General features: G+C 46.5%; 2 protein-coding genes and 1 long non-coding RNA gene across 4 annotated transcripts in view; 1 reads left to right on the forward strand and 2 right to left on the reverse strand.

Annotated features, from left to right (window-relative positions):
- Nucleotides 1-90: 90 nt before the first annotated feature.
- RNASEK (ribonuclease K) lies at nt 91-1936 on the reverse strand. Its single transcript, XM_066363288.1, has 3 exons — nt 1561-1936; nt 792-868; nt 91-413 (listed from the first exon to the last, which is right to left on the reverse strand). Exons 1-3 carry the CDS (start codon nt 1636-1638, stop codon nt 272-274), a joined length of 297 nt encoding a protein of 98 aa, XP_066219385.1. The 5' UTR covers nt 1639-1936; the 3' UTR covers nt 91-271.
- A 94-nt stretch (nt 1937-2030) lies between these two features.
- LOC136391555 (uncharacterized) overlaps nt 2031-27660 on the forward strand; it is a 114762-nt gene continuing 89132 nt past the window's right edge. For both annotated transcript variants that reach the window (XR_010748870.1, XR_010748869.1), the window contains exon 1: nt 2031-2182. This is a non-coding gene — a long non-coding RNA (uncharacterized lncRNA). The remainder of the gene's footprint in view (nt 2183-27660) is intronic.
- Nucleotides 4089-18729, reverse strand: ALOX12 (arachidonate 12-lipoxygenase, 12S type). The gene is made up of 14 exons (XM_066363279.1): nt 17759-18729; nt 17075-17279; nt 15949-16030; nt 15720-15842; nt 15502-15605; nt 14466-14626; nt 13330-13473; nt 11994-12203; nt 7537-7623; nt 7147-7316; nt 6533-6654; nt 4693-4793; nt 4400-4570; nt 4089-4279 (listed from the first exon to the last, which is right to left on the reverse strand). Exons 1-14 carry the CDS (start codon nt 17891-17893, stop codon nt 4100-4102), a joined length of 1995 nt encoding a protein of 664 aa, XP_066219376.1. The 5' UTR covers nt 17894-18729; the 3' UTR covers nt 4089-4099.

Here is a 27660-nt window from a genome sequence, read left to right on the forward strand (position 1 = left end):
TCCACTTCCGTCAAGAGGTCCGTAGTCTATATAGAGGTGGTAGTCTAGCCCAGGTGCCCGCCTCTCCCAAGCCAAGCACAGACACAAAGCTTAAGAGAGCAGTTTCTCTTTATTGTGGAACGGGAAAAGGCAAAGGTGAAAAGTACGGAGGGACACGTAACAGCCAACCCTAGCCTCTCTCTACTGGGGCCGGCCCCAGAATGGGGGTCAGGAGGGAATGGAGAGAGTCTTTAAATAGAAGAGAGGGCTGAAGAGGGTAAACGCGACAGTGCTAGCGCACCATATATTCCTTGCGTTTATTGAGCCGAACTTGGCAGAAAGAGAAGCCTCCGAGGAGGAGATAAAGGCCCGCAGCGATGAAACAGTTGTAGCTGACTTGCTCGTAAAGGTCGTATATGTTCTGGGGGCCATTCCTAGGAGTGGGGATTAGGCAGAGAAGTGTCAGAAACATTAATAGCAGCCAACATATACTGAGTACTAACTATATGCTAGGTAGAGGTTCTAGGTGCTTTTACGTGTATTATTTCAATCTTCTTCACCCTATTACAGCATCCACTTTGCAGACGGGGACGGAGGCACAGAAAAGTAAAGTAAAATATATAAATAAGTCACAACTAAAGTGTGGGTTTAGGATGGCTGCTGAGCTCAGACTCCTATGACCAATACGAACTGTAAGCTAAAGAGAGCAGTTCTCCACAAATAGCCTTCTACAGTTCCCTGCCACAATTCTGCAAACTGGCCCAGCCACCTCCCACCAACTCTTAGCCCAGCCTCTCCCACCTAACACTTACTCAAAATCTTTATCCGTGAAGGGAACGTCCTCAATTAGCACTGCGGAATGGACATTGAAAAAGATTCCGAGCATTATCTGAAAGCAGGCAATGGGTAGGTTTTAACCTCAGGCACCTGCCCTTGTCACTCCCTAAATTTCCACTTACAATGTTGCCACAACATCTGGCTTTGGGAATTAACAGAATGCGCTGGGATTCAAGTGGCTGTTGCTGGGTTCGTACTCAGTCACCCGAAACAGGGCATGGGGTGGTGACAAAGAGATGACTTGGTTGGGGCAAAGGCAGGATTAGTGAGTAACCCTGGGAGTCAAGTTATTCTACTCTTTAGAGGAGTCATTATCACGGGACAGGGCATAAGAGGTCAGGGAGAATTGGCACTTCATATTATTTCTTCCTGGAGTGGGGCGAGTAGAGTCCTGGGGAAACAAGACACAGCGACCCGTTTCGGAAACAAGCGCTCCCTTTCCTCCAAGGCCCTCCATTCAGTTTAAGGATCTCTCAGGAACCCAGCTCTCCTTCCTCCTTACCTTGAGGGGCCTCCAAATTTACCAGCCCGGGCTCCCATTCCAAGCTCCAGCTCCCTCCCCCACTACTGGCCCTCCCAGCTCCCCATTTTTCAACCTCAGTTCTGTCTTGTTTTCCAGTGGCTCATCTACCACCCCCTCCAGCCTGCCTGCTGTTTTCTAAGGCCTAGAGTCTCCTAGACTTCCAGCCCCCAACACCGGGGCCCCTCAGGCCCTCTCCGGTTCTCGCCGGCCAGTCCCCTTACCAACATGATCACTCCCCAGGCGCTGAGAACGATGCCGCAGGCGGCCAGCTTGGGCCCACAACACAGAAGGGATGCCATGAAGAAGGCAGTCGGAGATCGCCTAGATCTGGGCCGAGTGAAGAGGCGGTGAAAGAATCCTCTGAGGCGCTGGAGGGGTAAAAGCGAGCTGGAATTCCGGGCTCGGGCCACGAAGTGCAGAAGACCCCGAGGTGCGCGGAGGGACGCGGCCTGGGACCCAACCTTCGTGCGGGGGGACACCAGGCGGAAGACGCTGGGCCACTTTGGCTTCTCTCCAGACTTTGGCGGTAAAAGGCGGTATCTGAAACCAATGAAGCCCCTCCAGAGTGCTCTATTGACCCATGTAGCTGGGGCGCGAGAATTGTACTAGCAAGAGCGTAATGTTTCTTGGTCCCTCCCCCCATGTAGGAATGGGAAGAGCTGGTATATCACATGATCCATTTTTGGCAAGTCACGTGACGAGGAGCGGTCCCTGGCGTAGGGGAAAAGTATAGATCGCGGAACTGCTGGTAACATTGGCGGTGGGCTCTTAGTAGCGGAGGATTTGAACTGGCTTTGCTCTCAGATACTGTAGTTTCGGGTGGTATCCAGTGATGGGGAAATGGTAAGTGTGACATAGAAATTCACGCCGATATCTCCTCATCCCTACCTTTAAAAATAGATACTGTGACGCAGTAAAAGGAAATGGGAGACCCTTCCTGAGGGCAAACGTGCTGTTGAGGCTAGAACCCTTTAAAAGTGCAGAGGGTTGTTGGCATTAGAAATACTTAAGTAATATTTTGTTACCAAACATAGACTACTAAATAGTTTTGGATGCCAAGTCCAGGTGATAATATGGGTGATAGGAAAAGCTTAGGGAAAGTAGACTGAGTAAACGTGTGAAGGTGAGTGGGCCTGCTAAATGTACTGGAGAAAGAAGTAATACACAAAATATCACTTTGCTGCCCTACTGTAAATTAAGAAAACCGACTATAGGTCCTTTGAATAAGGTAAGGTACAAGATTTTAAAAATATGAATAGATCATCCACTCCAAAGAAAAAGTTTGTATACATCACTGGTAAGGGACAGGTTTGTAATAATTACTCAGAGAAATGGGTGTTTCAAGAACACTGTTTTGCTCTGAGTTTTTTGTATCTAGACTAGTGAAGACAATGATCATAGCCTAATTTAGAGGGATCATTTTATCCCAAGACCCCAGAACTAGACCAACAGTGGTGAGCAGAACTTTGTGGTATTTTTCCATTTTTGTGCATATTATTCTGAAAAGGGTAGTGAAAGAGAGTGTGGAACCTGGGATACATGTAAAGAAAGACTCCAGTGTACTAAAGAGGCTGGGAAAGTGGCCTTGAGACATGAATTTCATGTCTCTTTTGTTTGAGACTGTTTTGGGAAGGAAGCCTGTTGGGGCCAAAAGGTTTTGTTTTTTTTTAATTGATGTTAGAGGGGAGGGGGCGGGTAAGGAAGGAACGGCAAGCATCAATTTATAGTAGTTGCTTCTTGTATGTGCCTTGACTAGGCAAGCCTGGGGTTTCGAACTGGTGACCTCAGCATTCCAGGTCAATGCTTTATCCACTGTACCACCAACAGGTCAGGCAGGGCCAAAAGTTTTTATCAGCTCCAGGAGTACTTTTTTTTTTTTTTGTGACAGACAGAAAGAGAGAGGGACAGATAGGGACAGACAGGAAGGGAGAGAGATGAGAAGCATCAATTCTTTGCTGCAGCACCTCAGTTCATTGATTACTTTCTGGTTGCTTTTTCATATGTGCCTTAACCAGGGGAGCCACAGCAGAGTGAGTGACCCCTTGATCAAGCCAGTGACCTTGGGCTCAAATCAAGAAGCACCATTCTTGTTCCAGGACTTTGGGGGGGGGGGGTAGGTGTGTGAATAGGAGGAATAGGAGTGGAGGGAAAGTTGCCAAAGAACAAACACAATCAGGAATTTTTAAGTTGGCCACCAGGCATGAAGTCTAACTCCTGGGAAAGGAGAATTCGATGTAGTTCATTTCTCTAAGAAATCTCCTCCATCCACTGCTGAGAGCATTCTTTGCATGTTTGCAAGTAGGGTCAGTGCCTTAGAGCAGGACACCCTTGTCCAGGTGCTGCCACTGAGGGCCAGATTCAGCCTGCATCCTGTCTCTTTAGCAAAGCACAGGAGTTTTTGTTTGTTGCATTTTTTAAATCTTGACTAAACCAGAAGAAAATTTTTTGACACACAAAGTTTATATTTCACTGTAAAGTTTATTGGAACACAGTCACATTCATTCATTTTCATATTGTCTGTGGCTACTTTTTATAGGAGAGTTGAGTAGTTGTGACAGAGATAGTGTAGCCTACAAGCCAAAAATTTTTATTTGACCTTTTACAGGAAAGGTTTGCTGCCCCGTGGGATACTGATGTAGGGGATTTAGTTTGGAGAGGAAGTAGAGCCCTAGCAGCAGAGACAGGAAACCATGAAATTCAAAATGAAAATGTCAGTCCTAGAGCTGATCTGAAGTTTTTCAGGTGGGGGCACCTTAGAGCTCAGATAGTGACACTGTTCTCTATGTGGCTGGGCTTTAAGTATTCATAGGCTAAGTCAAGTTGCTCATTCCGGGCTATAATTTTTCTTTCCAAGTTTTCCAGATCTGCTTGTAATTGGTTTAGTACAGCCTTGGCCTTGGGGCCCGAGAAATACTTTTCCTTGTGATGCCCCAGAGGCACCTGAGAAGAACAAAGGGTCAGTCAGTTTCTAACATGAAGGCAGAAGTACCTGGAGCCTAGCCCCTCACTCTGATGTTTCCCTTCCATTGTCGTTTCCCTTTCCTTAGAGCCCTCTCTTACCATGTCTGGCTGGCGTCTACCCAGATGCCATGTTATAGTCATTTGAAGACAGGCCTGTTGGACATCAGGTAGTGACCCCATCACTGTGGCCATTGTCACATCTTCCTTGGTGGTAGGTGGGGGCATTCTCATTGTGCATGGGGCGTTAGGGACCCAGGCATACCAGTCCAGCTGGGGGAAGAAAGTACAACCCTAGGATTCTGGTATTTAGGGTTTGAGCCCTCATCTTTCCCTTGGGCATTCCAAGGTCCAGACACTTGCCTTCAGGGACCTGGGCTTTCAGCTGTCCATACCTGGCCCTGGTTGATGGCCCCATGCTGGGCAGTGCATGTGAAGATACACATGGTAAGGAAATGGCAGAGCTGAGCCCGAGACTGGAAGGAGATGGGGAAACCTGGTCAGGAAAGAAACAGGATTTAGAGGCGACAGCAGAGAGGAGAGAAATAAAGGTTGATGTCTTGGATGTCTATCTGGAATTGATGGTTGTTGGTTCATTTATTCAAATATATTTGCAACAGACATAAGTTTTTCAGCTCAGCCTCAAGCAATATAGTTTGGTTACCTAAGGTCAGTTACCTTCTCTGAATGTCAATCTTCATCTGTAAAGTGTGGATGATACCTTATTAATGAGGTAATATATCAAAGTCACCTGGTATGTAACAAGTGCTTGGTAAATAATAATTATTGTAATTATGGAATGGTTAGGGGCTGAAAAGGTTAAGTGATCAAAATCCTTTGACTTTAAAGGTGGTTAAGAATTTAGGGCTGCTTCGCCCTGGCCAGATAGCTCTGTTGGTTAGAGCATCCTCCTGAAGCACAGAGCTTGCCAGTTCGATCCCAGTCAGGGCACATACAGGAGCAGCTCGCTGTTCCTGTCTCTCTCTCCCTGCTCTCAAACAAACAGACAGACAGAGGCCAAAGAGAATAAACTGCTTGTTCAAGAGGCTGACCTTGAACTTGGGTTCCTGACCGCTACCTCAGACAGTTTTTAGTTTTAGCACATTTCCTCTACAAGCCTTTTGGGAAAATTAAGCAAAGGTCAGCTATGAGAACTGAGGAAGAGAGAATGAGAGGCACTTAATAGAGGTTAAAATTAACATGTGAAAGTTTTATTTTCTGAATGTAGTTGATACTAGTTGGGGAAAAGATGGCCAGGGAGAGGAAGAAGAGACTTTGGGGGGCATGTGGAGTCTAAGGGACAGTCCTGGGATGTCCTAGAGGAAGCTTGATCTTGGGGGGGTTAGGGAGGTGCAGCTTCAGCTTCCCCAGGGAGATGCCCCTCCAGAGTGCAGTTGTTAGCTCATTGCATTCCCAGAGCCTGACCATAATGACTCCCCAGTAAATGTCTGCAGTTGCCCACAAAGGCAGAAATGTTGGTGCAAAGTGTGAGGAGCAGGGACTGAAGAATGATTTGAAGCAGTCCAGGTTGGCTCAGGTGTGTGAGAGAAGGGATGACCCAAGGAGAGCTCAAGAAAAGCTGTTTCTTCCCCAGTTGTTAAATGTGAGTAGGGGGTGCAAAAGCTAGTGATTAGATCCTAAGCTAGTGGCTAGATCCTATCCGGGGTTGGAGGAAGACGGATTGGCCAAAGTACCGGGAGCCCCAAGGGACAAGGCACTGACTTTGGGTTTGAGCCAAAGCATATACAATATTGAGTTTGCGCCTAGAAATGACCTGCACTGTGGTAAAGTGTGAAGTGTGCCTGGATCCTCTGTTTGTGGGGGACAGTAGCAGGAAAGGGGGGGAAATGGAGTGGGTCATTGTGGGGTTTGGTGGGGAAATCTTCCCGTTCATATCCTCAGGTGGGAAAAGAGGAACCACGGAGAGAGATGTGAGCCCCAGTAGGGCCTGGGCAGATCCCCACTAGCTGTGGTTCTGGACCCACTGAGCCCCATGTTGTGACTAGGCATGGGAGATGAACATAAAAGCTGATGGCTAGTATCTCTGAGGTGGATAATCCTTGGGTTTCTAGAACTGTCCTGAGTCTTGGGAGGTAGGAACAGGATCCAGATGCTTCATGTGTGGAGGGAGAGGGGGTGATGGGGGGCTGGGGTCACGTCCCCAGAAAGGCAAGGCTGAGAAGGGGCTCTGGACAGAGTGTCTGAGGGGCTCCCTTCTCTGGGGACGGATCTCACCTCGGTCCTGGGCCTGGCACAGCCCCACCTCAGTGATCTCTCGACACCAGGCCTGCAGCTCAGGGTCCCCTCTCACGACGTCATCCCCGGAGTAGAAGAGGTGGACGATCCCTTCCACGTACCTGCCCAGAGGAGGGAGCTGAGCTCCTGGAGAGCAGCAGGCTGTCGCCTCTGAGCACTGCTCCTTTTCTGTGCCCTCTGCCCAGCTGCCTCTCGCTGTGTCTCAGTATAGATCCTTCAAGACTTGCCTTATGGGACGTTGCCCAAGTTCTTTCTAAACACTAGCTTACTAAGGAAGGAAATGTGGATTGTTACTTTTAAGAATTCTGTACACGACTGATAATCCCTCTTCATAAGAAAATCCCTGATTCCACCAGATCCATGTTTTCCCACCCACACGGCTTTGGCTGCATACACTGTCTATTTCAGTCTCCCCATCTTCAGATCCTTCCCACAGTCTCCTTACTCTCCCTCATCGCTCCCAGGATCGAGTCCTGCTCCTCCTGTCTGGACCTTCTTGTTTCACGTTCCTTTTGCCCCATGCTGACCTTAGGCCAAAGCCCTGTTCTCCCTCCCCCCAATGCCCTTCATTCTCAGCTCCCACTCTCACCCACCGGGCAGTGATCTCCCAGAGCCGTAAAGCATCGTGGGCATAGAGGGCACTTGGGATTCCCAGCAGGCCCCGGTCAGCGAGATCATCAGGAGGACAGAGCGAGCGATAGGTCAGCTGAGCCATGGCCTGACGAAGCAACTGAACATGGCCCCCACCACCTGTGCTCACTGCCTGGGACAAAAGAGATGAGAGGCCTTGAGGAAAAGGACAGAGTATAGTATACAAAATGTTCAGATGTGAGGCTCTCACATTCAAAGACACAAATACAAAGGGATATACTTCTGGGTTTAAGAGTCAGGGCATTCACATAGGGTGGTCTGGAATCGTTACAACGACAGGCAGTCATATAGAGTTGGATAATTAGGCGGCCCCGCACTCCATTACCTCCTACCTTATCAAATATCCCTCCGTCTGAGATGAGTTGGGTCCGTGCCCGGGTGTTGATCTCCATGGTGTAGCGGGTGTGTGGGATCAGGAGCTGGATGGAGAAGATGGGAGGGGGTGGTTTATGGAGGACATGGTTGGGTCCTTCCATGTAGTGTGTGGCGCTCAGCATGGTGGCCTTCTCTCCTGGCAGTGCCTTTGCAGGCTGGACTTCTGCTTTTCTGACCACTCATGCTCATGCTCTTTTCTCCTCTGTGAATCAGCTCTGGAGCTAGACTGACCTGGGTTTCAATCTACACTTCACCATTTATTTTGATCCTAGCCCAAGGTAATGGACCCTCTAAGTGTTAATCTGTCTCATTCCCTATCACCTTATGCCAACAGGGGGTGATAATAGAGTTTCTTTTCTCAAGATATGGTGAAGATTAGGTGAGTGATGTATGAAGAGGTTTTTGTTTTTTTTCTTTTGTTTTGTTTTAGTGAGAAAGACAGAAAAGAAGGGAGAGAGAGGAGAAGCATCAACCTGTTGTTGTTGTAGCACTTTAATTATTCATTGATTGCTTTCTCATACGTCCCTTGACAAGGGTGCTTCAGCTGAGCCAGCGAACCTTTGGTCAAGCCAGCGACCTTGTGCTCAATCAAGCCATTGACTATGGGGTCATGTCTATGATCTCATACTCAAGTTTGTGACCTGGCACTCAAGCCAGAGACCTCGGGGTTTCAAACTTGGGTCCTCAGCATCCCAGGCTGACGCTCTCTCCACTGCACCACCGCCTGATCAGTCAGAAGAGGGTTTAGTACATGCAGAAGTCCTTGCTTCTCGGTTGTTATCATTCATTTTCATTGTTTCCACCTTGAGTATTGGTGATATTTAAGAATCAGCCCCTTTTGCCCTGGCCAGGTAGCTCAGTTGGTTAGAGTGTCATTGTGATACACCAAGGTTGAAGGTTCAGTCCCCGTCAGAGCACATACAAGAATCAGCCAGTGAATGCATAAATACAGGGTGGAGCAAAAGTAGGTTTACATTTGTGAGTATACAAAACAAAGTTTATTCTTGTATTATTATTTATTTATTATTATATTATTTTCTATACAAACAAATATAAACCTACTTTTGCTCAACTCTGTAAGTGGAACAGTAAATCAGTGTCTCTTTCTCTCTCCTCCTTCAAATTTAAAAAATGAATGAATCAGCCCCTTTTGATTTTCTTTTATACTTTTATCATTGACATCCTCATAGTTATATTTCACCTCTTTTCTCATTATCAAAGACACACCTCTATCTTCTGGTCACTTCACTGTTGGTTTTTTAGGTGGGTACTTTCAGTCAGAATAAGAGGAGCCATTTTGAGCTACCTACTTAAACAGCAGAGGGGCTGTCTTCCAATCTGCCCCACCCCAGTTAGGCCGTTAGGCCCCTCTTTTTTTTTTTTTTTGAATTTTTATGTATTGATTTTAGCGAAGAGAGAGGATAGGAAAGAGAGAGACAGGAACATCAATCTGTTCCTGAATGTGCTCTGCCTGGGGATTGAACAGACAACGTCTGTGCTACAGTACGATGCTCTAACCAACTGAGCATCCAGCCAGGGCAGCCCTCTCTATTTTAATAGCTTTTTTTTCTTTTCTTTTCTTTTTTTTTTTTTTTTTTTGTATTTTTCCGAAGCTGGAAACGGGGAGGCAGTCAGACAGACTCCCGCATGCGCCCGACCGGGATCCACCCGGCATGCCCACCAGGGGGCGATGCTCTGCCCATCTTGGGGCATTGCTCTGCCACAATCAGAGCCATTCTAGTGCCTGAGGCAGAGGCCACAGAGCCATCCTCAGCGCCCGGGCAAACTTTGCTCCTGTGGAGCCCTGGCTGCAGGAGGGGAAGACAGAGACAGAGAGGAAGGAGAGGGGGAGGGGTGGAGAAGCAGATGGGCGCTTCTCCTGTGTGCCCTGGCTGGGAATCGAACCCGGGACTCCTGCACGCCAGGCCGACACTCTACCACTGAGCCAACCAGCCAGGGCCTCTTTTCTTTTTTTTTGTTATTCAGTGAGAGGAGGGGAGGCAGACAGACTCCCACATGTCCCCCAACCATTATCCACCCGGCAAGCCCACTAGGGGGCGATGCTCTGCCCATCTGGGGTGTTGCTTCATTGCTCAGCAACCGAGCTCTTCTTAACACCAGAGGTGGAGGCCACGGAGCCATCCTCAGCTCCCGGGGCCAACTTGCTCCAATCGAGCCATGGCTGCAGGAAGAGAAGCAGGAGGAGTGAGAGGGGGAGGAGTGGAGAAGCAGAGGGGTGCTTCTCCTGTGTGCCCTAACTGGGAATCAAACCCGGGACATCCACATGCCGGGCCAGTGCTCTACCACTGAGCCAACCGTCCAATGTTATTTTTATAGCTTTTTAAAACATTGGTTTCTTTAGGTATTAAAAAAGGACACCTGTTCCTCACATACATTTCTTTTTATCACAGACTATTTTGTCTTCATTTTCACCCCATTTATATACAGATTTTATGTTGATTGGTATTTATCGGAGTTGTTGACACTGGACACAGGAAATGACCCAAATGATACCTCCTGTGTCAAGATGTCAAAGCCACTCACATTAGTCTGAAACTTTTCAGAAAGTTCATGAAAGATGCTGAGTGTCTTAGAAAGCTCAAAGCCCACACGAGGAAAGAAGATAACCTGAGGACAAACAACTCCTAATAATAGTAATAATCATTGCAAGAACTAATAGTTTTTGTAGCTTTCAGCCTCTGTTACACTGTTATGTCATTTTATCCTTCAACAACCCACGGTGGAGCTTCCCAGAAGCAAGCATCTGGGAAGTACTGAAGTAAGGATTCAGGATTTAGAGCCTGGCAGTCCGAACCCAGATCCTGCCTACATAAGCTTTATGACCTTAAATGCTAGTTCTCCTGTGTGTCCTAATAACACAGTAGTCTGCCATGAGATGTTGTCTTGGTGAGTGGATATACTTGTGGAGAGAGATGAACTAGTAAAGGGAGATTTTGAGTCTGAATAGAGGCTTAACCTGTTCAGGATGAGCAGAAGATGCGATGCAGGAGCACCAGGAGATCAGTAAAATCCAAGATTCTATTATTACACTGGTCTCCATCTTGTTTGTGTTACTCCAGACTCAATGAGGCCATAGCTGCTAATGGCCAAGTTTGGGGGGAGTCAACATGTGGGCCCCCAGCTTGAAACCTAATTCAGTTCTTCTTATCCAGATACTCATTTGCATATCTTGCCAACATTCCAAGCACCATGGACCTGACACTGAATACTTCGTTTTTGCTTTCAAAACTGGCTTCTTCTCATGACTTGACTGTTTTTGACGGTTGCTCTGGTTTATAAGCTTGTGTCAGTGTTGCTCCTTCTCTGCCATGTTCCCTGTATCTAAAGTGTCATAAAGATTTTGAGACTACTTCTAAGCAAGCACAACTCTTATTTTGCTGCCTTCTTTCTAGCAGTAGATACTGAACTCACTCTTATAAATTACAACACACCCACCCTGTGGGCTCTTCGTTGTGGCAGCTTAGACCTCTGACCTTTCTCTCTTCAATCTTATTCCCTGGAATATGCACCTGCTGATTACTCCCTTCACTAATGTTTGTTTGTTTTTCCTTTTCATTCTTGTTACTACCTTGCATGTCTTTCTCCACCTCTCTCATAGACAGCTATCAGTAACCCACTGGGGTGCTCTCCTTTTGATCTGGCCCTACAAAGACTCCTCAGTTGGGGTGGGACTGTCTCCGTCAATACTACAGTATTTATAGATTGTCTCTTGTGATTTCAAATTCTAGTTCCAGATATTTTGCTCTGGTTGGTTCTTATAGTCATCACTTGTCTTCCTGGATAAATAGTAAATCTCTTAAGACAGGAACAAGAATTTTGTTTTACTAACAAAACTATGAGCAATACTATATAGGCTCATGCTCATTGCTAGATTGTCAGGTCTCTGGCATTTCGGAGGGTTCACTTGTAACATGTCCTGAAGAAGCATTAAGTGACTTGATGCAATTAAAATATAAGTCTTAGGTTCTGGCCAACTAGCTCAGTGGATAGAGTGTCGTCCCAGTGTGCTGAGGTTGCTGGTTTGATCCCCAGTCAGGGCACATACGAGAAGTAAACAATGAGTGCACAAGTGGAACAATGTGTTGATATCTCTCTCTCTCTCTCTCTCTCTCTCTCTCTCTCTCTCCCCCCCCTTTCTCCCAAACTCTCTCTTATCCCCCCTCTCTCTCCCCTCTTCCTCTTCTCCCTCACTCTCCCTTTTTCTCTCTCAAATCAATGAAAAAATTAAAAAAAAAAAACACAAGTCTTAAATATTGATAGTCTTCCTTATCGTCTTCCCCCTTTTCTTTCACAAATTGATATAATCATTTTTTTCTGCTGCAGTGTCACTTGATATGGGTTGTTTCCTCTATTGGGCTTAAGCGAGATGGGACATGGAGGGTAGAGGATGTACCTTGAAGACAGGGTGCAGCCCTGGGAGGCACCGCATGGTGGCCACCGCGATAACTTCAGCTACCAGATGAGTGTTTAGCAGATGGTATTGGAGCTGGTGCAGTTGGAAATCTGAATTTCGGACCCAAGATTTTGCCAGGAGCCAGGCTAGTGGAGGATCTGAGGGCAGGAACAGTGGTGGGGTGGGCGAGCTGGGGTTGGGAGGCTGGATCTGGGAAACAGAAATTAAACATTTACTGAACTTCCACTTTATGCATGACATCATGGTTCGCATTCTTGGAGAAACAGAGAGGACTAAGCATGATTATTATTTTCCAAAAACTTATGATGTAGTTGGAGGGATGAGAACCTTTCCACCCTGCCTCTCACTAGCTGTGGGGCCATATGAGTGCCATGACGGTCAAGTTGAATACAGGAGAGTCAGAAGCAGCATTCAGTAAGGAGATTCTCACAGTGGTTTCAGAGAAATGTGATGGGGCTCTGAGTTAGGATGGGGAACAAAAAGGAGAAGCTGGATGTGTAAAGTAGTTGACAGTACTTATTTACTGACAGTTGAAAACTTTGGGAGAAAAGATATTCAAGAAACAATGAGCCTGACAAGGCCGTGGTACAGTAGATAGAGTGTTGGCATAGGATGCAGAAAACCCAGGTTCGAAACCCTAGGGTCACCAGCTTGAGCGTGGGCTCATTTGGCTTGAGTGTAGGCTCACCAGATTGAGAGTGGGGTCGCTGGCTTGGCTAGAGCCCCCCGGTCCAAGGCACATATGAGAAAGCAATCAATGAACAACTAAGGAGCCACAATGAAGAATTGATGCTTCTCATCTCTCCCTTTCTGTGTCTGTCCCTATCTGTCTCTCTCTTTCACTAAAAAAAACACACAAAAAACAATGAAACAATGGGTATTGAGAATCAAGGCTACTGAGAGCTTAAATACTCTCAAAGTGTGTTCCCAAACTAGCAGCATCAGCATCACTTTGAAACTTGTTAGAAAAGCAAATTCTTAGACCCCAACCCAGATACACTGGATCAGAAAATCTGGTGGTGGACCCAGCACCCCATGCTATAATGAGGCCTACAAGTGGTTCTAATGCACACTGAAGTTGGCAAACCACTGAGTGCAGGAGGAGAACTCCAAAAGGCCATCAGGAAGGACTCTTGAACCAGTACATCCAGTTGGGTGAGTTGGGAAACCAGGCTGCAAGTAAAGAGTAACAGGAGGACAAGGCTTACTGTAGGAGGATGATATTTGGGAGCTAAGAGCCAAGGGACTGGGTCCTGGGAGCAGAGGTTGGAATGAACAGAGCCGTGTTGGGAGGAGGAGGCCCAGGCCGTCTCACCTGGATGACCATGGGCAGCAGCTTCCCACTGGGTTCCAACTTCAACATGACGAGGGGGGCAGCCAGGTACTGTTTCTCTCCTCGGATCACATTAGCTGGAATTCCATCCAGTAGGATGAAGTCAGCTTCAAACAGGGAACCGTTCTGAGGAGACGAGGAATGTATCCACAGTTAGCATTCAGAGTCGACCCCAGAGGGGGGGCAAAGGGAGGAAGACTTTTAAAGACATCTTTTTTAAAAAATTTACTTTACTTAGACAATTTTAACGGGATGACATTGATCTAAAGACATTTATTTTAAACCAGTGTTACCCCAGTACATTTAATTTAAAAACAAAGACATTTGTTTAGCTTCTTGCCATTATCCTATATCAGTACTAGCATCTTATTGGCAGAACCAGAGCATCTGTTCCAATTCATCTCATTTTAATTAAAGGAAGAAACCATCTCGTGTGGGTTGGTGCCTTGGGCAGGTTTTGTGGTAGCAGATCTAGATTTAGAACTCGGACCCTCGATCCAGTTTACATCACATGCATTGCAAACTGTCCCATTGTTGAGATGGCCATGCCCCTTCCCCGATTATCCCCCAGCAGGCGGCTCCCTGTGTCTGGTTCCATCAGCTCAGCAAATGGTCTTTCACTCCCTGTTCCAATCTCACCTCTGCCAGGTAATCCGCAGAGGTTCCCCTGACTACCACTGCCTCAGAATGCAGACACACACGACGGCCATGCTCACATCCTGCCTTGTTCGTCTGCCTTACAGCCAGCTCATCTTTTCTGTATCCAGCTTTCCTCCTCCAGGAAAGCTCTTCAGTTCTCTCCACTTGACAGTGCATACATCACCCTTCTTGCTGCCCGTGAATACGTGGGTTGGGAGCACTAACATCAGCCAGGGAGTGTCACTATCCCAGCTAAAATCTATGGCCCCACCTGCATGTCCTTGGAAATCCAGGCTGGGAGTCAGTCCCTCATAGTTCCCCCACATATTTCTATCATTGAGTTTTTTCCAGTACAGGACTCTGCACCCAGGGACAGTGGGTTAGCACAGCCTCCCTTCCCTGACTCACATTTGGTCCCTGCCCTTCACCAGTCTCCCCACACAGACAAGGAGAGAACAGTGTAGGGAGAGAGGAGTTACCTGGAGTTCTTTCTCCAACTGGGCCTGAAGCTCCTCCATCCCCGACAGCAGCACCAGCCGGGAGGGCAGAGAGGTGGAGCGTCTCAGCAGCATGGGGTTGGCACCATTGAGGAACTGGTAGCCAAAAAGCTCATCATCCTGCCAACACCGGTGAACCTTCTCTGTGGGGTCAGCGTGGAGGGCAGGAGGTGGATTTATTTTTTAGTTGAATTTATTGGGGTGCCATTGCTTAATAAAACTATATAGCAGGGGTCCCCAAACTTTTTACACAGGGGGCCAGTTCACTGTCCCTCAGACCATTGGAGGGCCGGACTAAAAAAAAATATGAACAAATCCCTATGCACACTGCACATATCTTAAAGTAAAAAAAACAAAACGGGAACAAATACAATATTTAAAATAAAGAACAAGTAAATTTAAATCAACAAACTCACCAGTATTTAAATGGGAACTATGCTCCTCTCACTGACCACCAATGAAAGAGGTGCCTCTTCCAGAAGTGCGGCAGGGGCCAGATAAATGGCCTCAGGGGGCCGCATGTGGCCCGTGGGCCGTAGTTTGGGGACCCCTGCTATATAGTTTTGGTTTTTTTTTTAAATTATTTTTATTTATTCATTTTAGAGGAGAGAGAGAGAGAAGGGGGAGGAGCAGGAAGCATCAACTCCCGTATGTGCCTTGACCAGGCAAGCCCAGGGTTTCGAACTGGCGACCTCAGCAGTCCAGGTCGATGCTTTATCCACTGCGCCACCACAGGTCAGGCGCTATATAGTTTTCATGTGTACAATTCTATAATATATCTACTGTATATTGTGTGTTCACCACCCCAAGAGGAGGAGTATATTCACAACTCGATGTCCCTTCCCCAGGGTCTACCCCAGTGACTGAGGCATATGACCACCCTGTATCCAGCCTTCTGAGATGACCAGGCATGGGAAGGTCTCATTTGGGTAAACATTATGGGGGAGTACAGAGTGTGAAGGTCAGGTCATCAAAAGGGGCCCTCAAAGGGGATATAGAGACCTGGGGAACCACTGACCAGCCAGGGTGCTCTTCTGGCCCCAGAAGATCTGATCAAAATCCTCCAGCTGGTTCCAGGAGCTCAGGAGGGTGTAAACACGTTTGAGGGCCATCTTTAGTGCCCTAGGACAGGTATTGAGGCATGGTCCATTCCCTGATTCCTCAGCCCCTCACCATTTACCACCACCCCGGGTCTCCCAGCCGTTTTCTCACTCTGAACTCCAGGCTTTTCCTCACCCTGCCTTCAGTGTCCATTCAAAGTCCAACTTCTTCTCCTCGTGGAATCTCGTATTTGGAGGTAGGTCATTCTCACAGCCTGCAGCTATTGTCAGGGGTAACCCTTCCTTCCAGGTGGCCCAGCTAGGAGATGGGGACAAAGCCTCAGGGAGGGTGCTTAGTTCAATGATGTTATAGGGTCAGGGGAGGTGGGGTGAAACTTGGTGGTCTAACATGGGTGGGTGGTCACCGGTATATTTGTCGTCTTTCCTTCAGTTCCTTCTCTCGATACTTCTGGAACACATCTAATGCATTGTCTCCTGCCAGGCGGGCTGGGGAGAGATTAAGATGATTGGCCACACAAAACTGTGTGTGCTCTCCTGCTTGACTCCACCTTCCTTTCTCTATCATAGTCCATGTGTTCAGTCATGCTGTGTTGCTTTTATCGCTGCCTGTGCTTCATTCCATGGATTCCCCAGACACATGTATCCCAACTTTGTACTCCTGGTTCCACTTCTCTCAGCCCTCAGCTCTTGCCTTGAGACAAAATATCATGTTTGTCACCCTTTTCTTGTCCCTTAATTCATCGTTCCCTACCTGATCTTGTTTCATCAATAACTATGGTTGAATAAATAACCTGAATTAAGGTGATTAAATCTTAATCGGCTCTATGTCCACACCTACGATATATTGCTTTGTGAATTTTCACTTCTTAAGCCTCACCTGTCACACCTTCAGCTGTCCTAAAATGCCGTTTGCTTTCTTTAGCTAATTTCATCTTTTTTAGACTCATCATCAAAATCTAGATTCTCAATACTTATACTCACCTGTATCCAACTCATATATTTCAAGTTTCCATCCTTACCTGTTCTTGACCTCACTTGTTTCCATATTCATCTCTATTATTTCCCACAGTAACTAATTCAATGTTTGCTGCCCTCACAGTTTCTTCTATGTTTTTCCTACCAAAGCAGCCCTGCACGTCATATCCATGTGCTTCCCTTACCTGTCTTCTCTCGGGGGTCACGCCCACCACCCCCTATTCCATGTGCTAGCCTCACCTGTCCCTGCCCTAACTTGTTCCCAGTCACTAGAGATCTTTCCACTTGACTTTGGCTCGTCTGCTTTCCAGCATTGCTGCCACTCCCATTCCCTGTGCTCACCTTCTAGGGAGGTGGGATCCGCACATCACTTAGTTCCGGTCCAGTCCCACTTCCAGCCTTTTAAATTCTACGTGTAACCTCCCCCCACTTCCTGTCTTCTCCACCCTTCACCTGCGGAGCAGCCACTTTGTCAAGCCCTTTGGACCTTCCTCAGTGCTGTCCCCTGCCTCCCCGTCCCCACCCCCAGGAGTCGGAGACCCTGCGCCCACTCACCGGTGCCCTCGGGCAGGGTCAGCACGCCCTCGCCCTGTACCCAGCGGTAGCACGGGAAGGCGGCCTCCTCCGCGCTGGCCCCGGGGCCCCGCACGGTGATGCGGTCGCAGAACCAGGCGTCGTCCACCAGGGAGTGGTGTTTGCGCAACTTCACGAACTGCAGGGGCCCCAAGTCGTCCGGAACGTCGTGCTCGAACTCCTCCACCTGTGGGGACCGGAACCCGCTGAGACTTGGTAGCGGGGACCCTGGACAGGCCGTTTTGGGGTGCGGGGGTCTTCTGTGGACTCTGGTGACAAAGCCTCCTGCATTCCCTCCTCCCAACACCACCAAGAGGTCCCACAGCACCGGGAGGACCGGGACGAGGGGCGCGGGGCGAGGCGCGCAGTGTCCTGAACTGAGGGCTGAGCAGCATCTCCTGCGCCCTCCAATTACCTGAGCTCTCACCGCCTTCGCACCCTTGGAGGACCTTCTTTGACTGATGACCCCGAATAAGACTGGCCTGGGTGCGAGCACCAGGGTCGGGGTTGGCGGGTGAGGGGGTCTGAGCCCCTCCTGGGCTCGGCTAGACCTTGTCCCCGCGTACCATCTCCTGGAAGTCTCAACCCGAGCACTGCTACTCTTCCTCGCCCCGGCCCCTCGCCGTGAGCCCGGCTGGGATTGGGGTCCCCGCCCCCCTTGCTGACCTGACCCCGTGTAGACCACAGCTGCAGCTCCAGCTCCGCCTCCCCGCGCGCCCCGACCAGCCACAGCTGCACGCGGTTGTGGGACCCGGAGAAGAGCCAGGCCCCCGTGGCTACGCGGATGCGGTAGCGGCCCATGGTGGGTCCCCGGTAGCCAAGGCGAGAGGAGCAGGTGCTGTGCTTTGGGACCGACTCGGGTCGCCGATGTGAGTCTTTAAAGGCCGGTTCGGGCCTTTAAAGATGAGTCTGGGTCCCCGCCCTCCTCACAACTTTCAGGCGCTTCCAAGTCTCCGCCCCGGACGAGCCCCAACCTGCGAGCGGCTGAGCAGGCTGTGGGAATGGCCGCACCTCCGGTCCAAGCGTAGCTGCGGGAAGATAAAGGGCCTTTGGTCAGGATGAGGCCGAGGATGGCTGCCACAGGGCTTCTCTGAACCGCCCAGCGAGGCTAGGGCCAAGAGCCTCGAGATTGGGGGGAGCAAGGATGAGGACACTTCCCAAGGTCTCTAAGCCTTTTGGAGAGCTAGTTGGAAAAGGTCGATGAGCTGGCCTTCCAGAGGGGAAAGTGTCCCCTTTTCTGGGCTGGGAGCTGGGGAAGGCGGTGGCCCGACCTCTGGAAGGCCAGCCTGGGAGGCTTCGTTGGGCTGCTAGACCCGTTATGGTCCAGTAAGTCTTCATTTCCTGATTTCTGCATTTAAGCCCAGTCCTTTAATAAGTGAGGTTTCCAGGCTGCCTAGAACCTGGGAAAGTAACAATTTGAAGACTTGTTCTCTGCCTCTTCCTGAACTTGGTTTGAAACATACCGGCATTAGGAGCTTAGTTACACCAGATATTGAGAGAGGCCAGTGAAAGCCCCTTTTTGTCCAACCTTTATAATTGGCACAGAAAATGTTAGGGACCCGGGTGTTAGGGTGTAGTATGGAGTCACTCAGGGACCCAGCATACATGGACAATTTCCATAAACTTTGTCTTTGCCAGGTGAGTGAATCCTCTGTCCCTTCATTACATTATTAGTAAATATTTATAATGGCCTCATTTTACTGATCATGGTACCTGCTTCTCCTACCAGAATTCAGTTTTTTCCTTAGAAAAAAGTTATATGTAAACAGATTTTACTAGGCATGAAGTTCCACTTCTTTATTCTTCCATCTTGTCTTTATCTTACTCAACCCCAGTCATTACCTGGTCCCCATGGCACTCAGCGGAGGAAACCAGGGAACAGCACTGGAAGGATGCTTCAGGGTGCAGGCTTTGTCAGCCACCCAGGAATCAGATGAAGCCCCTGTAGGTCCCTGTCTAGAGCTTGGTCCAAGTCACTGTAAGCATTTGGCTCACAGTGAATATGTCTGGTGGTCTAGGCTGAGTCAGGCAAGGTAAATCTGCTTTCTTGAGCCAACCCCTGAGAAGTGACTTGTCATGTTGGTTATTGGTGAGGATGAAAGGGATTCTGTAGTCCTGCCTTCCGGCTTCTAGAACTCACGGTAGTGTTGAATCCTTACTGAGTGCCCTGCCCCTTCTTACCTTCTAGGCCCACTCCTGCCTACATCCTCTGTGCACAGGACTGGTGTCTGCCATATGCTGGCCCCAGCCTCCAAGCTTGGGAATTCACCCTATCCTGTAAAATCCAAATAAAATGGTTTATATTCCTGTCCTCTGTAGTAACTGAATCTGGCCTTTTCACATACACCCTGAGGGGTCCCTTTGCCTGGAAAGAGAGTTTGTTTCATCCCTACTTCCAAAATCAGTCCAAACACCACCTGCTTCTCCACTTGTGAAACTTCTCTCCCCACTCCAGTGTTCTAGAACGTCACCCGGTGGTGTTGGTTGGGGGTAAACACTTAACAGTAACCCAAGCTACTGATTGTGCTGAGTGAGTTAATGCTTTCTTAAACATTTCTTTTAAATTTATTGATTTTAGAGAGAGACCTGTCCTAGAAGGTATGCCCAGATCAAGCCCAAAGATTCTGCTCAAGTTTTTATGGATTCATAGAATCATCTTCAGTTGTAAATATACCTCTAGAACTGGTTGGTTTTTGTTGTTTAAAGAAAGTCTCTGAGTCTCAGTTTTATATCCCACATATGAGTAAAATCATATAGTTTTTAGCTTTTTCTGACTGACTTATTTTGCTTAGTTTAATGTTCTCAAGGTCCATCTGTGTTGTTGCAAATGGCAGTATGTCACCTTTCCTTATGGCTGAGTAGTATTCCATTGTATATAGGTACCACGTCTTCCTTTTTTTTCTTTTTTCTTTTTAGCTAGGAGAGAAAGCGACGGAGACACACAGGGATATACAGACAGAAAAGGAGAGAGATGAAAAGCATCAACTCATAGTTGTGACACCTTAGTTGTTCATTGATTGCTTTCTCCTATGTGCCTTGTCCAGGGGGCTTCAGCTGAGCCAGTGACCCCTTGCTCAAACCAGAGACCTTGGGCTCAAGCCAAAGACCTTGGGGTTATGTCTATGATCTCACGTTCAAGCCAGTGACCCCTCGCTCAAACTAGAACAACCCAAACTTAAGCCGGCAACCTCGGGGCTTAGAACGTGGGTCCTCAGCATCCCAGGCTTACACTCTTATCCACTTCACCACTGCCTGGTCAGGCACATATTCTTTATCCAATCCTCTGTCAGAGGATACTTTGATTTTCTCCATGTCTTAGACATAGACAATAGTATGGTAGTTAGCAGAGGGAAGGGGTGGAAGGTAATGAGGGAGGGCCAAATATATGGTGCCAGAAAATGGTTTGACTTTGGGTGATGGGCACGTAGCGCAATATACAGATGATGTATTAGAGAGATGTACACCTGAAACCTATATGATACTATTAACCAATGTCACTGCATTCAATTTAATTTTCAAAAATCTGTACAGCACTGCATACATTTTCCTGAAGCTGGCTTTTCTCACTTAAGTGCTATATTTCTTGGAAACAAGTATTTCAGTATTTGTACATCTGACTCATTCTTTTAAACAGCTACATGATTTTCCACAGTATACTTGACCACTCCTCTGTTGATGAACATTCAGTTGTTCCCACTTTTTTGACATATGAATGCTACAAAGGGTACATTTTTACTTATATCCTTGTATACTTAAGTAGTATACTTAAGTAGTAGAGTATCTATGGGGTAGAGTTGATAAAATGGGTACAAAGGATAAAATACTACCAAAATAAAAAATAATAGGAACTAAATAAAACAAACTAAAGAAAAAAAATCAACACAACTGAATGTCTTTACTTCTCAGACAGAGGAATATACCACACAAAACATTGACTGAGTTGTCATGGAAAGGGATAGGATTTTTAAAGAGGGTGCTCATTATATATATATATATATATATATATATATATATATATATATATACGCTAATAAAAGTTGAAAGCTTATGTCCCTGGCTGGTTGGCTCAGTAGTAGAGTGTCAGCCTGGCATGTAGATGTACCGAGTTTGATTCAGTCAAAGCACACAGGAGATGTGCCCATCTGCTTCTCCAGCCCTCCCCCTCTCACTTCTCTCTCCCTCCCTCCCTCTCTCTCTCTCTCTGTCTGCCTCCCTCTCTCTCTCTCCAGCAGCAATGGCTCAAATGGAGCTAGTTGGCCACAGGCGCTGAGGATGGCCCATGGTCTTCACCTCAGGCATTAAGAAGAGCTTGATTGCTGAGCAATGGAGCAACTCCCCAGATGGGCAGAGCATTGCCCCCTACTGGGCTTGCCAGGTGGATCCCAGTCAGAGCACATACAGAAGTGTCTCTGTCTCTCCTCGTCTCACTGAATTAAAAAAAAAAAAGTTGGTAGGTATAATGTGGAGAGGCTGGATTGATTACACAGATTTGCACACATTTGGTTGAAACTAGTCCTATTGTTTTTTAGTTGAGGGGGGGTCTTAGGTTCACTAAGGATTAGGCATCTAATGCTACTTAATATTCATGGTTATTTAACATCTCTAGCTTGCTAGAAACAGTTGTGGCAAACACCCAGTGTTCAGTTTTACCATCTGGTAGGCAGGTGCTGCTAAAAGTTCTTTTGCGTGGGAGTGCTGGGTGAAAGTGTGTGTGGGTGGGGGGGAGACAGTTTATTTGTGATATTATGGAGAACAGGTTCAGTTGACAGATGGAGGCAGAATGCAGATCGGAATGCAGCACGCCTTTCAAGAAGGCATAGCTGGAGGTGGGTGACCAGTAGAGCCAGTGGAAGCGAGAGTGGAGATGCAGGAGAACGGTGAAACATGATGTGGAGAAGACCCTAAGAGAGGAGGTGAAATCTGGAAAATGTGTGAAAGAACTGGCTTTAGAGTCCTGACTCTCAAGTGGGGCAACATCTTAGTTATTATAGTGGTCTGTGACCCTCTAAAGGGCCATGTACATAAACAGACATACTAATATATTAAAATTTTATGGAGCCAGGGTAAAGAGCAATTAGGAAAAATATGTCTAAAAGGCTTAGTAAGGGGGTATTAATGGGGGAAAAGGTAGAGAAACGTGGCTGTGGTGTGATTTCCCTACCAGTCAGTACTCACTGCTTGGTTGCTGACAGAAGAAAAATGAAAGACTGAATTCATCCAACACATTAAGGAGTGGAACAGAGACCTAGAGGCTCTGTCTGGCAGAAGATGACATGAGCCCCTCACTTGTTATCTCCCCAACTTTAGTGGTGGAGTAGGTATAGACACCAGGCTCCATTCTTATGTTATCAGTTTGCATTTTAAGCAAATGTGGTGTCAAGATAAGCCTCCCAAACCACCCTGCCATGAGAATGGCATCTCTAAATGATAAATGCTATCACTAACCCAAAGGTGTTCCACCTAACAGACTTGAACTGAAGGTTTAAAAAGTTAGTAGCCAGGCTCTGGCCAGTGGCTCAGTGGATAGAGCATCAGCCTGGCATATGGACGTCCCAGGTTCAATTCCTGGTCAGGGCACACAGGAGAAGCGACCACCTGCTTCTCCTTCTCTACTTCCCCCCACTTTTCTCCCTCTTCCCCTTCCCCAGCCAGTGGCTTGATTGGTTTGAACATGGCCCCCGGCGGTGAGGATAGCTCCATTGGAGCACATTCGCCTCAGATGCTAAAAATAGCTCAGTACTGGAGCATCGGCCCCAGATGGGGTTGCCAGGTGGACCCCAGGTTGGGGCATATGTGGGAGTCTGCCTCACTATCTCCCCTCCTCTGATCTGAAAAAAAGAAAGAAAAGGTTGTAGCCAAAGCAGAAAATAGAGTGAGGCAAGTGAAGTACTTAACCTCAGGTGCAACATGTAAGGGGCCTCACATAAACCCAGTGATCAAGATAAATAATATTTAATGCAATACTTTTTAAATAAAAATTAATGTAAAAATCCATGATAAAATATCAAAATTTTAAGCAGAGACAGGGTTATTTGTAAACGTTAATATTAGCCATCTATATTCTTAACATTTTTTTTCAATCATTCTGGCCACCAGAAATTTCTCTCTAGCCGACTTGTCCTCCAGCACCCCCATGGTCAACTCACAGGTTCCTTGTTGTGGAAATACCTTACTTTATCTTCTTTCTGCTTATTCCCAGGCTGTCTCACCTCTCCCTTACCTCCATCCTCTCCCCAACAATGGTATGCTGGAGGAATGTCATTATTATTCTTGTTTTATTATATGAAACAATTTACCTCTCAAATGCTCATCTCCTTTCCTCTGCTCTGCCTCCTGGCTTTCCTAAACCAAAACGCATCTTCAGATGTTTTACAAACAGGAGGCCTTTTGCTACTTTAATAACATGAATAAATTATTTTTCAAAATTAATTATAAGGATTCACTGTCTTTTTTATTAGTAGAATGAAGAAAGCTGAGATTGACTTTCTTAAGATTCATGCATCTGCCATCCCCATCTCCAAAAAAACCTGTCAGTTGTCTAGCAATCAGGTGTGTGTGTGTGTGTGTGTGTGTGTGTGTGTGTGTGTGTGTGTGAAAAGAGAATGAATGTGTCTACTCTAATCTTAACATAACTCAGAGTAGATACTATTCTCTCTGTTTTATAAATGAGGGCACTAAAGCTTAAGGAGAGGAATGGATGGATGAGCCCAGAGTGTCATGGACTTGGTTCACGTTCTCAGCACCCATGCTCTGACACTCAGTGTAACCTTCTGTCCTCATCACCATGATGAATCTACTCCCTACTCTTATTTAGCACCTCTTTACTCTTAAATCCCTGTGTGTCCGTTGTTATAAATGTTGCTACTGCTTTGACTAGGACTGCCCCTCGGATGTACAGGCCCTTCATCTACATAAACAACCTGATTAAAAATGTATTACATAATTCATGGGCCCAGATGACGGTTTATCAGTGAATATTTAGAATAAAGGTTAGTAAGGTAATACTTACATATTTGTTTAGTGTACAACCATTGCACATGGAGCCTGGCATGAGCATTTCCTCTGGGAGTCTTCTGAGGAGTGCTTAAGAGGTACTTACTTACTTAATTAATTTATATCTTGTATAGTTAAAAATGTCATTATCAGCCCTGGATGGTTAGCTCAGTGGTAGAGCGTCGGCCTGGGGTGTGGAAGTCTCGGGTTTAATTCCCGGCCAGGGCATACACAAGAAGCACCCATCTACTACTATACATTTTTCCTCTCTCGTTTCTCTCTCTCTTCCCCTCCCTCAGCAAAGGCTCCATTGGAGCAAAGTTGGCCCGGGCACTGAGGATGGCTCCATGGCCCCCACCTCAGGCTCTAGAATGGTTCCGGTTGCAAAAGAGCAACACCCCAGATGAGCAGAGCATCGCCCCCTAGTGGGCTTGCCTGGTGGATCCCGGTCTGATGGATGAGGGAGTCTGTCTCTCTGCCTCCCTGCTTTACACTTCAGAAGAATACAAATTTTTTTTTTTTAATTATTGTACTCATACTTGATTGGTAATTTACTTAGGAATAGAATCCTGGATAGAGAATAAACTTCCCTCAGAATTTTGAAGGTGTTCTTGTTAGTGAAGGTGTAGGCTAAGCTCCATAACAAAGAAACCCCAAAATACAGTGATTTAAACATCTGATTAGCAGTTCCTATATTATTTCTTCTAATTTCCAGCTCTTTTTCATTACTTTCTTGGAGATTTTCTTGACTTCTTCACCTCTTCTATTGAATTAAAATGTTTCTCCTACTGAATCCTTTCTGTCTTGTTCTTTGTTACTTTTAGAAAACACTTTCTTCTTGTTTCAGGGGTGTAAAACCTCTAATATTTCTGAACATGGTTATTACAGTTCAAAACCCTCTATTCCTGCATTCTTCCTGTTTCCCTGAGTCCCTTTCTCTTCTTAAATGTCTCACCAGACATTTGGCTTTCTCTTCATATTAAAGAGGGAGACACTACATTTCAGGAGTACAAATTGGCAGTTACAGAATAGTCATGGGGATGTAAAATATAGCTTGGGAACATCGTCAATAATATTGTAATAACTATGTATGACGTCAGACTTATCAGGGAGATCACTCTATAAGTTATATACATGTCCCCATATTCCCTGTGGATGACTTCCATGTGGCCACCACTCCTCAGAGCACTGGTCTTGTTCCCTTCTGAGGGAGAGAGATATATTCCTCTCTCTATATTCCTGTTGATGTTCTAGGCCACGATTTTCTTTTTTAATCTAATCTAGCATGATTGCTATAGTTAGCAAATTCTCTATTCTACCAAGCATTCAATTTTTAGTTTTGGAGAAGATATTTGTTTATATTTTCTATTGTTTTTATGATTGGAGTTTGGTGTAAGAGGGTCTACTCCAATATCAATCAGTCTACCATCTTATAATCAGTATTGATATTTATTCTATACTAAATTCTCTTGCATTGGTGACTGAAAGGATATTCTTAAAGTCTTGTCATTCTCAAGCTATGAATCAAGCGAAAAGGAATTAAACCTGCTTCACCAGTTTGTTACAAAATTAGGTTACATTCCTTTCAATATTTAAATTATTCTGTACCTCCACCCTGCCTATTAGGATATGTTCTTATTCCTTTTCCAGGATCCTTCCTCCATGATGATAGTTATGAGAGTTAACAGTTCTATAGCCAGACATTCTTTTAAGTGCTTTTAACATACAGTAACTTAGAATAACTCCAGACTCCTCGGGGAAGCTTATTATGTTTAATGGGTTAGTATTATCTTGAGGAGAACAAAATCTAAAAACCTCATTCTTCCAGTGATTCATATTTTCTTCTTCTTCTACTTTTGTTTCTCTTACTCACATGTGACCTTGCTGGTGAATCTCAGACTGCCTAATTATTTCTCCCCTTGTCTCCTGATGAATTCTTCAGTGAAAACTGACCAAAGAGAGTATTACATCATCTTGGACAGTGACTGGTTAGGAGGTGGACACATGGCCCAGAATGGCCAAAGGGACTCTGATAGAAATAGAGAGAATGGAGTTTTGCATTTCCATCCTGGTTGCCAAGCTTGCCACCTTTATAGGCACACCTCATTTTATTGTACTTCAGTTTATTGTGTTTCACAGATGTTGCATTTTGTACACATTGAAAGCACAACTCTCCACAAGCAAGGAGATTATGACTGTCTTTATTGCAATGCTTACTTTGTTGTGGGGGTCTGGAACCGAACCTGCAATATCTCTGAGGTATGCCTGTGTAAACTTGTTGACTCTAGTGTTCACGCTCAGAGAAGGGTTATCAGAGAACAAGGCCAACATAGAAGAAAGCAAAGCTATGTTTTGGAGGGAGAGAGAGGGACTGAATCATAATAGTATTGAGTATTGTTTGAACCCCTTGGTCCAGCCATACTTGAGGTCACATAACTTCTGACTTTTAAAATTATACAAACCAATAAATGTCTTTTCTTTCTAAATAATGACTTTAAATTTGCTTTCTGTTAACATGTGAACAATGAACCATGAATAATACAAGGGATGAGGTAGTCACACAGTCTTTTTTTTTTTTTTTTGTATTTTTCTGAAGTGAGAAGCCAGGAGGCAGAGTGACAGACTCCTGCATGCACCCGACCAGGATCCACCCAGCCGGTATCCACCCAGCATGCCCACTAGGGGGCGATACTCTGCCCATCTGGGCCGTTGCTCTGTTGCAACCGGAACCATTCTAGAGCCTGAGGTGGATGCCATGGAGCCATCCTCAGCTCCCAGGCCAACAGTGCTCCAATGGAGCCTTTGCTGCGGGAGGGGAAGAGAGAGATAGAGAGAAAGGAAAGAGGGAAGGGTGGAGAAGCAGATGGCTCCTTCTCCTGTGTGCCCTGGCCGGGAATTGAACCCTGGACTTCCACAGGCCAGGCTGACACTCTACTACTGAGCCAAGTGGCCAGGGCCGTCGCACAGTCTTTAGACTGCAGCACCTGGGCACCTATTGTCTGGGTCGAAGAGTTAATGACTTAAAACAGTGTGCCAACCTGTAAGCAACAGTCTTCCCAAGCAGCTCAGAATCTGTGTAAGTTTGCAATTGGAGCAAATTTCTCACTGACTTCCTAGGGTCCTTCTCCAGATGGTACCCTACCTTTAATTACTGGAAACTTCTCGCAGGGGTAGGAATTTGGCATCTCCTGGCTTCTTTCATATTTCTAGAACCTCTCTGAGTCAGCCAGTTTAAAAGGAACTGCATTTGGGTATGGGAAGATTGCCCCGTATATATATATATATATATATATATATATATATATATATATATATATATATATATATATATTTTTTTTTTTTATTTTATTGATTTTGAGGGAGAGGAGAGAGAGAGAGAGAGAAAGGTGGGGGGAGGAGCAGGAAGAAACAACTCGTAGTTGCTTCTCGGCTGTGCCTTGACCAGGCAAGTGGGTGGCAACGCAGGCGTTCCAGGCCCACGCCTTGTCCACTGCGCTTGTCCACTGCGCCACCACAGGCCAGGCTGGCCTTACAGTTTCACTTTGACTCTCTGTTTTTCTTTCCTCCCCTTACAT

The sequence above is a fragment of the Saccopteryx leptura genome, chromosome 2 (assembly GCF_036850995.1).
Source record: "Saccopteryx leptura isolate mSacLep1 chromosome 2, mSacLep1_pri_phased_curated, whole genome shotgun sequence".
Taxonomy (NCBI): Eukaryota; Metazoa; Chordata; class Mammalia; order Chiroptera; family Emballonuridae; genus Saccopteryx; species Saccopteryx leptura.

Coding starts and splice junctions, on each gene's coding strand:
- RNASEK (XM_066363288.1), bottom strand. CDS start 1,638: ATGGCATCCCTTCTGTGTTGTGGGCCCAAGCTGGCCGCCTGCGGCATC. Junction 869..1,560: donor CCTGGGGAGTGATCATGTTG/GTAAGGGGACTG, acceptor GCCTGCTTTCAG/ATAATGCTCGGAATCTTTTT. Junction 414..791: donor TTCACGGATAAAGATTTTGA/GTAAGTGTTAGG, acceptor CCCCACTCCTAG/GAATGGCCCCCAGAACATAT.
- ALOX12 (XM_066363279.1), bottom strand. CDS start 17,893: ATGGGCCGCTACCGCATCCGCGTAGCCACGGGGGCCTGGCTCTTCTCC. Junction 17,280..17,758: donor TGTGGTCTACACGGGGTCAG/GTCAGCAAGGGG, acceptor CGGTCCCCACAG/GTGGAGGAGTTCGAGCACGA. Junction 7,317..7,536: donor ACGGAGGGATATTTGATAAG/GTAGGAGGTAAT, acceptor CTTTTGTCCCAG/GCAGTGAGCACAGGTGGTGG.